The following is a 14,911-nucleotide window of genomic DNA, read 5'->3' on the forward strand; positions in this document are numbered from 1 at the left end:
GTGAAGCGCCCGGCAGCCCCGCCCTATGGCTCATGGGGCTGCGTTCCGGAACCAGAGGTCCCAGATCTGGGGCAGGCCCCGCTCCTCCTCCCAGGATCCATGCTCTGCTCAGTGACTGGGGAGAGTTGGGGCGGAGCCTGGGCGGCTAGGCTAGGAGAGAATGCCTTGTTCCCGTCACTGGGACATCTATTAATAGTCAGAGCTGAGAGAGCCCCGGGCTCCGGCTCTGCGGCACTGAGCTGCATCTGGCTGTGGCAGATCGAGGGAGCCTATGCCAGGGCTCTCTCCAACCCCCTGACCTAGTCTCTCTGGCGGAGATTTAACCTTGTGTCCAGTCCTGGCCCTTCTAACCACTAGACTGCACTTCCCTCTCTCAGCAGTTGGAACCTGGGGGACTTGGTGCAGAATGCAGCATGTGAGATGCCAAAATGGCGGGGGAGGAATTCAGCTAGTGTGATGTAGAAATCGCAAGGATTGGGTGCAGGATCCAGCATGCAAGCCATGGAAATGGGAAGGATTTGGTGCAGGATCCAGAGGATGAGATGTAGAAATTGGGAGGACTTGGTGCAGGATTCTGTAGGCATCTGTATTCCCCATAAGCTGGGTTCTTGTGTAGCCACTAAGGAGAGATTCCAGTGGTACCCAGCTGATTTGCAGAGCACTTTGTGTTTCTACTGGTGGTGCACATTCACACATGCCTCGGTGCAAGTAAAAAAATGTATTCTGCACATGGATGGAAAAAAACCACTGGGCCAGAAATTGGAAGGATTTGGTGCAGAAACCAGTGGACAAGACATAGAAATCTTGAGGATTTGGTGCAGAGTGTAGCCTCTGATACGCAAATCCCCATCGTTCATGAAGAAGATTGGAACAATATTCTAGATGACTTTGAAGATTGGAAGAGCAGAAATAGGATGAAACTCCATAGTCCAAAACACAAAGTCATGCGCGTATAGTCAAGAATTTCTGTGGTAAGCCAGGGGCTTGTCCACTGGAAGCAATGAAGAAGGAAAGTGCTCAAAGTGAGTCGGTTGACTGCAGGCTGAGCTGGAGCCACTGATGTGATGGGATAGAGAAAAAGGCTAATGTGAGCTAGGATGTATCAGGAGAGGCATTGCTGGCAGAGCTAGATATGGGCTGGTGGAGGAGGTATTGGTAAAAACTCATCTAGGACATTGCATCCAATTTGGCTCACCTATGGTGAGGAAAGATGAATTCAGACCGGAACCAGGTGCAGAGAAGAGCTGCTAGAATGATCATGGGAACAAAGGACCTGCCCTAAGAGATGAGATATGAAGAGCTGTCTTGTCTTGCCTGGCAAAAAGAGAGCTAACTGGAGGGGGCAGGACGGGAATGGATTTATTTATAAATACATCAGGTGGATTTGGCGCAGGACCCAGCAGACATGAGTCCAAAATTGGGGACAGTTGGCGCAGGACTCGGTAGGCATGATGCTGAAATCAGGGGCATTTGGTGCAGGACCTGGCAGGCGTGATGCTGAAATCGGGGGCATTTGGTGTAGGACTCAGCAGGTGTGATGCCAAAATCAGGGGCATTTGGCACAGAACCCAGCAGGTGTGATGCCAAATTTGGGAGCATTTGGTGCAGGATCCGGCAGATGTGTTGCCAAAATCAAGCAGATTTGGCACAGGATTGGATGTACGTGATGCTGAAATCAGAGGGAACTGGTGAAGGATCCAGCGTGTGTGACCCTGAAATCAAGGGAATTTGGTGTTGGAGCCAGTGTGCTTGATTTTGGCATCCTGCAGATTTAGAGCAGGATTTGGTGTGTGAGATGCCAAAATCAAGGAGAATTGGTGCAGGACCGGGTGCACATAACACTGAGATTTAGCACAGGATTCAGCGTGCAAGATGCTGAGATTGTAGGAAAATTGGCATCAAATCCAGCATGTATGACACTGAAATTGGAGGGAATTGGCAAAAGGTCCAGCAGACATGATGCTGAAATCAAGGGGGTTTGGCGTGTGATTCATTGTGCATGTCACCAAGAAGGGCAAAGACTGACTGAAGCTAGATGACAACATTGCCCAGGACAAGTTCAGGCTGGACATTAGAAACATTTTAAACCATCTTCTGAGATGGCCTCCCTCTGAGAATTGCTGGGGGGGGGAGCATAATTAGTTGTAAGAGGCAGACAAGTGGATGAGGGCCATTGTAAGGTGGGGAGTGGAGCTTGGCAGTCCTAAGGCGAAGGAGAACACATAACAGTTTCTCTTATTTTCTGAAAATCTCAGGCTTCAGGGCCTTGCACTTTCACCTGCAGGGATCAGGAAGGAATTTCTCCCTCTCTCCCAGATGATTGTTTTTCTTTCCTTCTGGAGCATCAGAGCTAAGCCAGAGTTGGGCCAGAGAGCTGAGTTGGCACCAAGCATTTTTTCTCTTTGATGCTTGGCTGGCTCAACTATGTCACTGTCTTTGGGGTTAGGAAGGAATTTTCCTATGATTAAATCGGCAGGGACTGTGATGGGCTAAAATCATAGACTACCCCGCAGTGGTCCCCCGCGGAATGATCTGGGCCGGGCCCTGCCCCGGGCATGTGGCCCTGCCCCTGGACGTGCGGCGCATGTGCGGCCCCGCCCCCGGACGCCCAGCATGTGCACCTGGATGCTCGGCAGCCCTGAAAGGTTGGGGACCACTGCCTTAGGGCTATCCCCGGGTGTGCTAACCACGGCATGAACGACCACCTTTCTTTCCTCTGGGGCTCCCCACCACTCTGTCCTGCTGGGCCAGATCCTCTGGTCTCCCAAGACACAGAGTAGGGATTACTGCCCCCCTGAAGAGTAACGCAGACACTGAACCAGGTTAACTCTGGGAGGGCTAAGCACCCAGGAAAACAACCCCAAAGGGGACCTAACCCCCAAATAAATCCTCCTTACTCCATGTAAAAGTTGTACACAGAGAAAGCTTGTATGGTCAGCCCCCTTTACCAATGGAAGAAAGAGGGGCACAGTGGTTGTCCCCTCCCCCTCCATTTCCCCGTAACAATTATTTATGCTGGGCTTGACAATAAACAAAAATGTTTCTATTAAATATAAATATAGGATTTAAGTGGTTGCAAGTGAAAACAGACCGATCAAAGTAAATTACTGAATTAAAATAAACAATGCTTAGCTAGTACTAATTCACTAAGCAAACTGTTACATATAAATTCTTACCCTAAATAGTTGTTCTTATCTCAGGTAAAGAGAGAGTCAGAGTTGATCTTTACTCTGATTTGAGTTTACAGCTACTTCAAAGTTCTTTGTATTTTCTTAGTGTGCACCAGGCAGTTAAATAAACTTTTCCTTCCTGGGAACCCTTTGTTCCCCACTCCCTAAGGAAAAATACCAGGTTCAAGATGGATTCCGGGAGGAGGAGGGGGAGATAGTCACATGTCTTTCAAAGACCAACCACAGTTGGAGCTTATAGGACAAACATGCCCATTCACAAGTCATCAGTTTGAGTATTGAGTCATTAAGCACTGCAGCACCAGTAATGGCTCTTATTAGTGTATTTAGAATTATAAACAGATCCACACTTCGTATTTCTAACTTCACATACAAGAATGACACATGCATAAGAATAGGATACACAGATTCATTGTAACTGTACAATTTATGTTACGTGACCTGTTTTGCATAAAGTATGAAATTATGCATATCCATAAGCCAATTTTCATAAGGCATGGGGGAGGGGGCTTATGGGAGCGAAGTTGTTTTTTTTCCCACCTTACTCTGCAGTAGGGGGCGGGTCTTTTCCAAGGATCCATCTGGATCCTTCTCAATCTTCCCCCACTTAGCAATTGGTGTACATCAATCGGTCCCTGTTCTCTTTGGCTGTGTCTACATTGGCGCGATCTTGCGCCAAAGCGGCTGCTTTTGCGCAAAAACATGCTGCCTGTCTACACTGGTGGGGAGTTCTTGTGCAAAACAACTGACGTTCTAATGTGTAAAATCAGTGCTTCTTGCGCAAGAACTATGATGCTCCTGCTCAGGAATAAGCCTTCTTGCGCAACTGTTCTTGAACAAGAGGCCAGTGTAGACAGGCAACATGAATTTCTTGAGCAAGAAAGCCCGATGGCTAAAATGGCCATCGGAGCTTTCTTGCGCAAGAGAGCGTCTACACTGGCACGGATGCTCTTGCGCAAAAGCACATCTCTTGCACAAAGGCATGTGCCAGTGTAGACGCTCTCTTGCGCAAATACTTTAACTCAAGAACTCTTGCGTTAAAGAGTATTTGCGCAAGATCATGCCAACATAGACACAGCCCCAGTGGCACAAAATAGTTTATTGCCTGTGTGTTGTGACACTTCATCTGATTTCAGTTGTTGGGTTTGAGGTGCAGGTGTTGATGGCTTATGAGATGCAGGAAGTTGGGCAAGCTCCTTCCGGCCTTCAGCGCTACAACAGTATGTAATCAGCAGAACTGAACGGCTGTGTCTAGACTGGCAAGTTTTTCCGCAAAATCAGCTGCTTTTGCGGAAAAACTTGCCAGCTGTCTACACTGGCCCCTTGAATTTCCGCAAGAACACTGACTTCCTACTGTAAAAAATCAGTGCTTCTTGCGGAAATACTATGCTGCTCCCGTTCGGACAAAAGCCCTCTTGTGCAAATCATTTGTAGACAGCTTGTTTTGTGCAAAAAAGCCCCGAATGGCTAAAATGGCGATCGGAGCTTTTTTGCGCAAAAGTGCGTCTAGATTGGCACGGACGCTTTTCCACAAAAAGTGCTTTTGCGGAAAAGCATCCGTGCCAATCTAGATGCTCTTTTCCGCAAATGCTTTTAACGGAAAACTTTTCAGTTAAAAGCATTTGCGGAAAATCATGTCAGTCTAGACGTAGCCAACATGATGCAGAAATCAGGGAGATTTGGGGGACAACTGTATGCGTATGACAGTGATCAGGGTACAGAAATCAGCACACCTAATGTAGCTATCAGGAACTGGGTGCAGGGGATTTGGTATAGAATTCAACGTGTGAAATGAAAATACAGGAGATTTGGGCACAGTGTGTATGATTTAGAAGCCATGAGAAACTGGTGCAGCATTCAACATGTTTAAAACAGAAATCGGGGGTGTGCACAATTCGGTGTGGGTGATGTATAAATATGGGAAATTTGGGTGCTAAATTCAGTGTGTGTGACTTAGAAATCAGGAGGTATTGGTACAGAATGTAGCATGTTTTAAACAAATCAGGTATGTGATGCAGAATTCAGTGCATGTGAAGTTGAAATCGGAAATATGGGTACAGAACTGAGTGAAACACAAATCCAGTGTGCAATACAGAATTCAGTGCATGTGATGTGGAAATCAGGAGAACTTGGATGCAGAATTCAGTAAGAAATAGAAATCTGGCATGTGATGCAGAATTCAGGGTATGGGGTGTTGCAATCAGGGATTCGAGGCAAAATTCAGCGTGCCGACAGCAAGCAGAGGGAATTGTTGAAAGTGCGAGAGAAACCAGGGCTGGCTGATGTGGAATTCAGTGTGGATGATGCACAGATCAGGGAAATGCAGTGTGGAAATGAGGGGATTTTGGTGCCCAATCCTGTTGTAGAAATGGACAGGGGCAGGGTTGGTTGTTCATGCAGCATCCAGCATGGGCGAAGCAGAAATCAGTGAATACTCCATGGAGAACGTGGCCAGGTGAAGCCCACCAGCTCAGGCTTTGTTGGCTGGTGGTGCCTGTTGCCAGCATGTCCTTGTGTCTTCACCCAGCTATAGACAAAGGGCCGAGCAGATCTACCCCAGCCTTTTTTCACTGCCTAGAGCAAGACAGCATTTAGCCCTGCATGCCTAGGCTAGATGGGCAGGTCTGGGGGGCGCATTCACATCCTTGCCCAGCCTGGGGTAAAGTTGCCAGTTGTGCAGCTGAGGGGAAAATGATTTGGACATGGGACGCGTTGCAGGGGTGTGTGAATGAAATGGATGGTGCTGCAACTCCAGGTACCATGTCCCAATACCTGACCAGAGGCTTGTCAAAAGGACCCATTCTGGTCTTAACTGTGATTTGTCAAAAATTTAACCCCAAGGTCTTGTTGGTACCAGGTTTGGCCTTGTGGCTAGGGCCAGGGTTTGGCCGTGCTGGGAAACTTACCAAAATAACGACTTCCTCTTGCTCTGCCCACTAGCCCCCACCATACCCCTCCCAGGGCCAAGGAGAGAACCCAGGAGTCCTGGCTCCCAACCCCGCCCCCTTGCTCTAACCCACCAGCCCTCACTTCGCTCCCAGAGTCAGGAGAGAACCCGGAGTCCTGTGTTTAGCCTCCCAGAGCCCTGGGCTGTAGGTGCTCACCAGCATCCCCCTGGTTTCCAGTTCCAAACTCAGTGCTGGGACCAAAGCTCCCTTGGCCCCTGCTGCAGACAGGTGGGGATGGGACTGTGGCCCAGCCCCTCCATCTCTCAGTGCAGAAAGCTGCCCTCGCTGGCAGACCCTGGCACTCACCCAGCAGTGACTGGTATGCTTGTTTTTAACCTGGCCAGTCTTGGGGAAGAGACACTGTCAGATATTAATGCCTTCACTGCAAAATGGTTATTGGGTCAGAAGGGATGCAGCCACCTCTGGGCTAGTTACACAGGGACCCCTTGCTTGGGGCTGAGATGCAGCCACCGTTGGGGTGGGGCAGCTGGTTACAGGGCTCCCTCCCATGGACAGACAGATGGCAACACAGACAGACGGACAGCGGCTTGGGCGTTCTCCACAGGACATTTATTTATTGTACATTTTTCACAGCATAAAGTCACTCCCCAATCCCTCCGCGCGGTGCCCCGTCCCCGCCTGCTGCACACATAGGGGAGGGAGGAGACTGACCCCCCTCAACCCCTCCCCAGCTGGGCTCTAGGGGAATCCAGCCAGTCCTGTCCCCCTGCGCCACCATCCACTGCTATCCCAGCTGTCGGTAGGTTGGGGGGCGCTTGTCCCACTGTGGGGCACAGTGAGTTCTATGCCCCACAAAGCTGGGGGGCAGCAGTGACACCTGCCCCCTGGCCTGGAGAAGAAACAGCTTCCCCCCCCCTCCAGCACTTCACAAGCCATGCAGCCCCTGCTGCCAAACCAGCCTCAAACAGGGATGCAGGGGAGGGGAGGCAGAGACAGCCAGGTCCTTTACTCCCATTCCCTCCAGATGGGAAGCAGAGAACCAGCTGGGCTGCCACCCCCATGGGCATCATAGGGGACCCCGTGCCAAAGTCCCTCCGAGTTGGCAGAGGGGCCCCTACCGCCTCCCTGCCCAGCGAGCGGGGGTTTTAGCCAAGTCCTTGTCTGGGGAGTCACACACCAGCTCTACTTATGGGGAGGGGGAATCAGGCTATGGGGGGCCCTATAGGGGCTGTCTCGGAGCTGGGAGAGGTTCATGCTACGGGGCTGGTAAGGAAGGCGACTGCTAGAGATGTTGGACTTAGGGGGCAGGGAATGGGGGGGGGGGTCACTCATCACACGGCAAGGATACAAAGCCAGGCAGGGCTCCAGTGCGGGATGGGGGATCCAGTTGGCCAAAACCCCCCAATCCATACCCTCCCGCCACCCGCAGAGTCTGATCCACTGCTTTCTGGTGGAGCAGAGCTGGGGAAGGGTTGGTCAGTGATTTTCATCACTGGAAATCGGTGCTAGCCATTAGGGGAATCACATTACCGAGCAGGGCAGGGCAATTCCCCCTCCATGCACACACCATGTTGGGGATGGGGGTGGGGGGAAGAGGATGCTGGCTCTGGGCTGCGCCTGCTTCTTCCCCCCCATACAAGACTCACCCACCCAGGATCATTGTCCACCCCCTACAGCCACAGGGCTCAGACCCTGCTAGTGGCAGGGGCACTCCTGGGCCAGACAGTCAGCAAACAGTTAATGGGAGCCCGCCTTGGCCACAGTTGAGGGGAGAGGTGGAAGTCGCTTGGCCACGGGGGAGGGTGAATTTAGAGGATCCTCCCCCATGCAACCCTCTCCAAAGGGATTCCCCCCCCCCAAAAGAAAAGATAATTGCACAGTACAGCTCCAGGCATGGTACAGAAGCTCATAGGGTCAGGAGGGGAAGAAGGAGGGGGAGTGGGAAGGGGTGGGAGAGACAGAAAGAGGAAGGAAATTTATGACACACACACCCCCTTGAATGGTGTTGAGATGCAGCCGTCTCTGGGGTGGGGCAGCTATTTATACAGCATCTTTGGCCCAGCGGTCAAATGCAGACACTACTGGGGCAAGGGGGTGGTTTACACAGGCACATTCCCACCTCGTGCTAAATTGCAGCCACCTCTGGGGAGGGAGGTGGCTGGTTATATACCGGCGTTGAAACACTGCTTCTGCCCAGTGTCTGTCCGAAAGGGCAGGGCTCAGGTTCTCAGACGTTTGGGACCCCTCTATTTTTGCAGGGCAGGGGAAGAAGGGTCCTTAAATTGGTCCTTAAATATTAAATTAAAACACTAGACACTGACAACACCATCAGGGAGAGAAGGAGGCATGGGGGGGGGGGGGAATCAATGACAGCTGGAAACCTAGTAATAAATCTACAAACAGACAAAATATAGAATATATATATATGTATAAATAAGTCAGCCTATATACAGGACGGCCACACGCACCGCACCACACGCACACATGCCACGGGGGGGGGGGGAGGAGGAGGAGAGGAAAGGGGACTGGAAGATATGGGAGAGATTATGGGGGGGGCTTGCAGCCCCTTGCGCCTCTCCCGGCCGCAGCTCCTGGGGGAAAAAGGGGGGGGGCTTTGGCTTCGGAGGGTCCATTAAGTGCTGAAGTAAACTGGAAAGTAAAGAGAGACAGGAGCAAAGAGGGGTTAGTTCAAGTCCCAACCAGCGCCAAGATGCAGCCACCTCTGGGGCGGGGCGGCTGGTTGCACAGGGACCCCTTGCCTGGTGCTGAGGTGTAGCCATCTCTAGGGAGTCAGGGCAGCCTCAGAGCCCTACTTGTGGCACTGCAGTTTAGGACAGGGCATGGGGCTTTATTCACAGAAAAGGGGAATCCTCCCTATTTATCCCAATTGTGGGGGAGTGGGAAGGGGTCCTCTGGAACCTAAGTATAGTGATTATGTCGCTATCTTTACAAATGATATGGCTGGGAGAGAAGGCATGTGGCATTTGAGGATGGGACTTTTCTGTTGCTTCAGATGAGTGCCTCCACCTTCAGCCCAAAAATACAGAAGAGGCCAGGGGCCACATTCCAACAGCTAGAGCGAGGGAAATCCAGGGAGTGAGGTAAGGAGATTTCAGGCCTAGCTCCTTCCTACTAAAACTGCCACCACATGGGTAAGGCCATAGAAAGCCTCGTCCCTTCCCAATAACTATTCGCTCATTTCACTGCATTAGGGATGGCTGTGGGCAGAGCAAAGGAAAACCCCAGCCCCTAAAATACCTTGTTTATCTACTCTTGGCCTGGACTGTGCACATGCAGAGATGGGTGTGGCCGATAGGTAGGTGGGCTGAAGGAAAGCTCTGTCCCTTTTATTTCTGCACTATTAACTGAAGAGAGATGGGCGGGATGTTGGGGTGGGTGGGGCTAAGGGAAGCCACACCCTTTCCCACACAGATATTTCACCCCAGTATTGCAGGTGTGATAGCAGGCATTGCTGAGGACTAATAATAATAATAATCCCACCAGCACTATTTAGGAGTGGATGTAGGCAGGGCTTGTGTGGGGGCAAAACCAAGATATCCACGCCCCTTCTATGTGTGGGCAGGGCCAAGGAGAGCCATGCCCTTCCCATAATCCATCCCTGCCCTAATTAGCAGTGGCTGTGGGCAGGGCCAAAAGCAGCCTCACCTCCTCACTGCCACACCAGCATGACAGATGCCACCCGCCTCTCTCAGAGCCCATGAGTGGGTGGGAGTGTCCATGGGAAAAGAGGTTGCATGCTGCCCCAATGCCTCCCCCCCCAGTCCCCACTCACCAATAATAATGATCAGGATGATGGCGCATATCACCCCCAGGATAATCATCATCTGTGGGGAAAGAATCCGTGAGTGTCAGGGGGGGCAGGAAGGAGGTGGAGAAAGGAGCTTGGGGCCTGTCAGGGTACCATCGGGGGGGAGGGGGGGGAAGGTTAGGGGAGCCATGGGGCAGATGAATGAGGGGGTTGGGTGGGCTGAGAGGAAACCTGTGGGAAGATTGGTGGGTCATAGGAGGTCCTGGAGAGGGGAACAACAGATGGCTGCAGGGTTTTTGGGGGCCATGGAAGGGTTCAGTGGGGATACCAGGGCCACAGGGAAGCTGAGGGAGGAGTGAGAGGCCATAGGAGATGTCAATAGGGTGAAGGGAGCTGCACGAGGCAATGGGAAGCTGTAGGAACCAGAGATGGGGTAAATCAGTGCGTTGCAGAGGGCTATGGGAGACAGATGGGGAGCCATAGGAGGGCTGGGGGAGGGGGGGTCTGCAGAGGGACAAATGGGGTCTGCAGAGGAGGCACTTATAGGCAGATGGGCAGTTTTAGGTGTTCACGGGGGGGAAGATAAGGGGCTACTGGCAGATGGTGGCAGACAAGAGGGTGCAGAAATCAGAGGGGTTGGGGGTAGTTGGGGGAGAGCCATGTGGAGATGGGGGCTGCAGGGGAAGGGGGACAGCCATGGCAGGGGGGAATGTGTGTGTGCGGGGGACAGGTGGAGTAGGTGGAGCATGCCTATCGGCAGACTTCAGCTCATGGGGAAGCAAATCTATGGGCAGAGGGTTATGCTGCAGGGTGGGGCTATGGGCAGATGGGAGAATAAATGGGCAGCACAAGGAGGGGGGCAGACGGGTCCATGGCAGTGGAGCCAGGAGGAGGTGGTGATGAGGATACTATTGGCAGATGGGGGAAAAGAGGCAGGTAGGGGTGGGGCTAAGCAGAGATGGGGAACAGGCAGAGGGGCAGACTGGGGGACCACAGGGAAGCAGACAATTAGGGGGGCCGCAGAGCCACACCTTGAGGTTCTTCCACCAGTACTTGCGCTTGAGCTTGGCGGCGCTGGTCTCAAACTGGGAGGCGCCAGCCTGCAGGGCATCGGCTCGGTCATCCAGTTCCGACAGCTTCTGGTCCCGCTCCAGCACCTTGTCAACGTTCACCCGCATGATGTCAACTACCTGCCAGGCAGAGGAGGGGGAGTCAGAGCGCTGGCCACAGACAGGACCCAGGCGTCCCGGAAGTGCCGGCACCCCCTACCCCTGCCTACTCACCTCATCCACCTGGGCCTGAGTCTGCTGCAGCCTCCGGTTGCTAGTGAGGTTGGGGGGGGGCGCAGGAGGGCCACCCCCTTCTCCTCCAGCGGCAGCTGGGGGACCAGCGGCAGGGGCTGACCTGGGGGAAGGGGTAGAGGGCAAAGGTCAGGGCAAATCCTGTGGAGAAGAAACAACCCTAACCCTGAACTGGCACAGCAGGCACTGCCCTTTGGTTCCACCCCATAGCAACCTGGTGCCCTTCAATCCAGCCCTGTGGATACTCCAGTAATGCTGGTGCCCTTCAATCCCACCCCAGTGTCACCCCCAGCAATACCAACCCCCCTCAATCCATCCGCATAGGTGCTCCCTGGAAATGCCAGCCCCCACAATCCTGAGCCCCCTTCTGTATGACCAGTGCCCCACAATCCTGTCCACTGACAATGCCCCATCCCGCACACTTCTGGTGCCCCTCAATGCTGATGTGGGGGGAAGGGGCAGGGTGGTTGCCCAGTCCTGAGATGGGGGCTGTGGGGCACCAGTGGGCCCCCACTCCAGTGGCAGTTCTCTCTCTTGCACAGGGGGAATGGCATGAATGTGTAAGAACAGGGGGCTTGGGAGCCAGGACTCCTGAGTTGTCTTCCAGCTTGGGGAAAGCAGTGGGGTCTGTGGGGTGGATCCCATCTTTTCTTGGCCTGCCGCCATCCCCCTCCAATCTGCCCAACCCATCTTCTCCCCATTCTGCTGCCTTATCCTCCATCCACCCCCCATAAGTCCCAAGGCCCCTGCCAGCCCCATATCCTACACCCCACATCTCAAAACTGCCCCATCCTCCATCCTTCCACTCCTCTGCTCTCAGGCCTCTGCTAGCCCCTTACCCTAACTCCATTCTCCATCTCCTTGTGACCTTCCCATCTCCTCTAAAAATTAAAAATAGTCCCCTTTCCCCTGAATGATGCTGACCAGGGGGCTGGGCTCCAATGGGCCCCACATTTGGGGCTGGAGGACTGCAGAACTGGGGGTGGGGGAGATGCCCCCCTTCCAGGAAAGCAAAAAAGCAAAGGGGAGGGGGCTTGGCTGCCAGCACGCAGCCATGTTCAGCGTCATCCAACCACCGGAGCTAAAAATACACAGCAGGAGAAATGGGGGATGCAGCCCCCACAGGGGGTACTGGCTTCAGCTGCCCCCTGTCTATGAGGAGGCATTGGGGTCCCACCCAGAAATGCAGCTACCTGGGGCTGCTGGGGAGAGCTAATTTTAAACCCACTTCCCCCTGACTGATTCCTGCCCCCCTTCCCAGGCCCCTGCCATGTCTCTCTGATCCCCATATCCCTCTGCCTCCCCGCCCCATCCCCTTCTGCTCCCCACATATTCCTTTGCCCGTACCTCACTCCTGCTCCCCCCATATCCCTCTGCCCCTCCCATATCCCTGGGCCTCCTGCCCCATCCCCCTCCGCCTCACCCTCATCCTCCCCTTCCGCTCCCCCATATCCTTCTGCTTCCCATCCCACAGCACCCCTTTTGCCCACCCCCATACCCTTCTGCTTCCCCACAGGCCCACACCCCCATGGCATCCTCTTGCCCCCTGGTTCCTGCCCCCACTGTAGTACACAGTCGAGATCTCCTATGTGGCATCTGATGCTCCCCAGCTTAGCTAATGCTAACCCTGCACCAGCCTGCCCCCCCTCTCCGCAGGGGCAGCTGGGATTTGTTACCCCCACAGCCAATGCAGCTGTCCCGCTGTCCCCTTGCAGGGGGCACCCCCACCCCTCTGACACTCCCCGTTCATGGCAGGCACCCCCACCCCAGGTTCTTTCTTTGCTGCTGCGGGTGCCACGGGGTGTGATTGGCACCTGGCCCGGGTGGGGCAGGAAAACTGCGGATAGCTGCCGCCGGGGGGGGGGGGGGGTAGCCGGTGCATTGCAAGCTATCGATCGCCTACCCTGCCTATGCTCTTGCCTTCCTGCACCCAGCCCCGGGGTGCTACAGCCCGGGCAGCACCCTATTTTTTCTCCGTGCCCAGAGGACGCTCCAACCCCTGCTTTGCAGAGGCCGGTTACGGGAGGATGGGTAAGCCACCCGGGAAGCATCATCTGCCTGCACTGAGCAAACCCCTACGCTAGATTCCCCCATCCCCCGAAGGGAGAAGTCCTCTTCCCCTGTTGGGATAGCGGGGCCGGGTTTTGCATGCACCCTGCTTTATGCAGCCCGGGGAGCACGGTTCGCTATTTATCTCCTTGCACCTGTCACGCTCCTGCCCCACTGAGCCCATCCACTGGAAGGACGGAGAAGCCTCCTTCCTCTTCGGAGGCCGGGGAGAGGGAAGGGCCTGGATCTCCCGTGCCCCCGGCAGCCAGGGGAGTATGCGGCTCCCGCTTTTGCTGAGCCCCGGGATTCGGTGAAGCCCCCAGCCCCTGTGGGGGCGGTGGGGAGCCCGGCTCTGGCATGCACCCGGGGTGATGCAGCCCGGGGATCATTGCACGCCGCTTCCCTTCCTGCATCGGGGGCTACTCACATGTCGGGGTCTGCGGCGGTGGCGCGGGCCGGGGTCTGCGGCTGGGCGGGCGCTCGGCGTGCGGCTCGGGTCCCTGAGCCGAGCGGGGAAGATGGCGGCGGGGCTCGCGCATCCGGGCACTCGGGGGGGGGGGGGGGGGGGGGGGGGGGGGGGGGCGGGGAAGCGACTGCTGCTGGGCTGGAGCCCTCTGCAATCCGTGCGGGGGCGGGGCCACACGCGGGAGGGGCGGCAGAGGTGGGGGAGGGGCGACATGGGGCAAATAAGGGGGCGCTGAAGGGGGCAAGAGGACAGGACAGGGGGCGGGGCAAAACAGCAGATACAAAGGCAGGGCAGCCGAGGGAGGAGGTGAGGCGACGGGGCAGGCATGGGGAAGGGTGGCAAAGGGGACAGGTGAGGGAGTGCCCCTGGGGCAACAAGGGACTGAGGCAAATGAAAAGGAAGGGAACAGAGGTGGCAGACCAAGGGCCAGAGGAAGGGGGGGCAGGTATGGGATACTGGGGGCAGACAACAGGAGAAAGGTTTATGTGGCAATAAGAGAGGCAGATAAAAAGAGAGGGGCCAAATAAAGGGTCCTGACAGTCCTTTTCTGCCCCTCCCCAACAGGGGGGCAGAAGTGGGTTGCATTAGCCCCATAGGTACAGACCAGACTAGGCCTGTTGGATTCCCCTTACCCTGTGATGAGGCCACTATTGACAGGAAACAGGGTGATCAAGGGCTCCCCGTACTGGGGTGGAAGCAAAGCTCTGCCCCACATCTGTCCCCCAAGCCTAGATTAATGGGGAATCAGGCAACAACGGGCACCAGGGAGAGGTCCTGGGTGCCCCTATGGAGGGCACTGCCCAGCCTGAGTCATGGCATGGCTGCTTCCCAGCAATGGCTGCATTTCAGGGCTGGGGCAGAATGGTGTGAGAGTCTCCCACTCCCATCAACTCAGCTGCCCTGGGGCCAGCTCTGCATGCAAGGGGAGGCACCTTGCTGAGCCCCCAGCCCTGTCCCACAGTGCCTCCTAGTGCCACTCTGGGGCCAGTGCCCTATGCTATCCCCAAGCCCTGTCCATGCCCCAGTGCCAGCCCGAGTAGAGTACAACCCCTGCAAGCAACAGGAGCAGGGGACTGCAGAGTAGGTTGGATAAGGGAAGCAGGGTGCCATAGAAAGCAACATAGGCATGCAGACATAGAAGGAAGGGGATAAAAGGAAGGGGATAAAAGGCTGAGGATGAGGGTTGCTGAACCCCCTCCCCCCCATGTACCTGAAACACAGACAAGGAC

General features: G+C 54.8%; 1 protein-coding gene across 1 annotated transcript; it reads right to left on the minus strand.

The window, feature by feature from the left end:
- Positions 1 to 6,684: 6,684 nt before the first annotated feature.
- VAMP2 (vesicle associated membrane protein 2) lies at positions 6,685 to 13,770 on the minus strand. Its single transcript, XM_006116171.5, has 5 exons — positions 13,644 to 13,770; positions 11,150 to 11,270; positions 10,898 to 11,056; positions 9,891 to 9,942; positions 6,685 to 8,746 (listed from the first exon to the last, which is right to left on the minus strand). Coding segments are annotated over exons 1-5 (351 nt in total). The 5' UTR covers positions 13,646 to 13,770; the 3' UTR covers positions 6,685 to 8,729.
- Positions 13,771 to 14,911: the final 1,141 nt, after the last annotated feature.

This window comes from Pelodiscus sinensis, chromosome 22 (assembly GCF_052426305.1).
Source record: "Pelodiscus sinensis isolate ZL-2025 chromosome 22, ASM5242630v1, whole genome shotgun sequence".
NCBI lineage: Eukaryota > Metazoa > Chordata > Testudines > Trionychidae > Pelodiscus > Pelodiscus sinensis.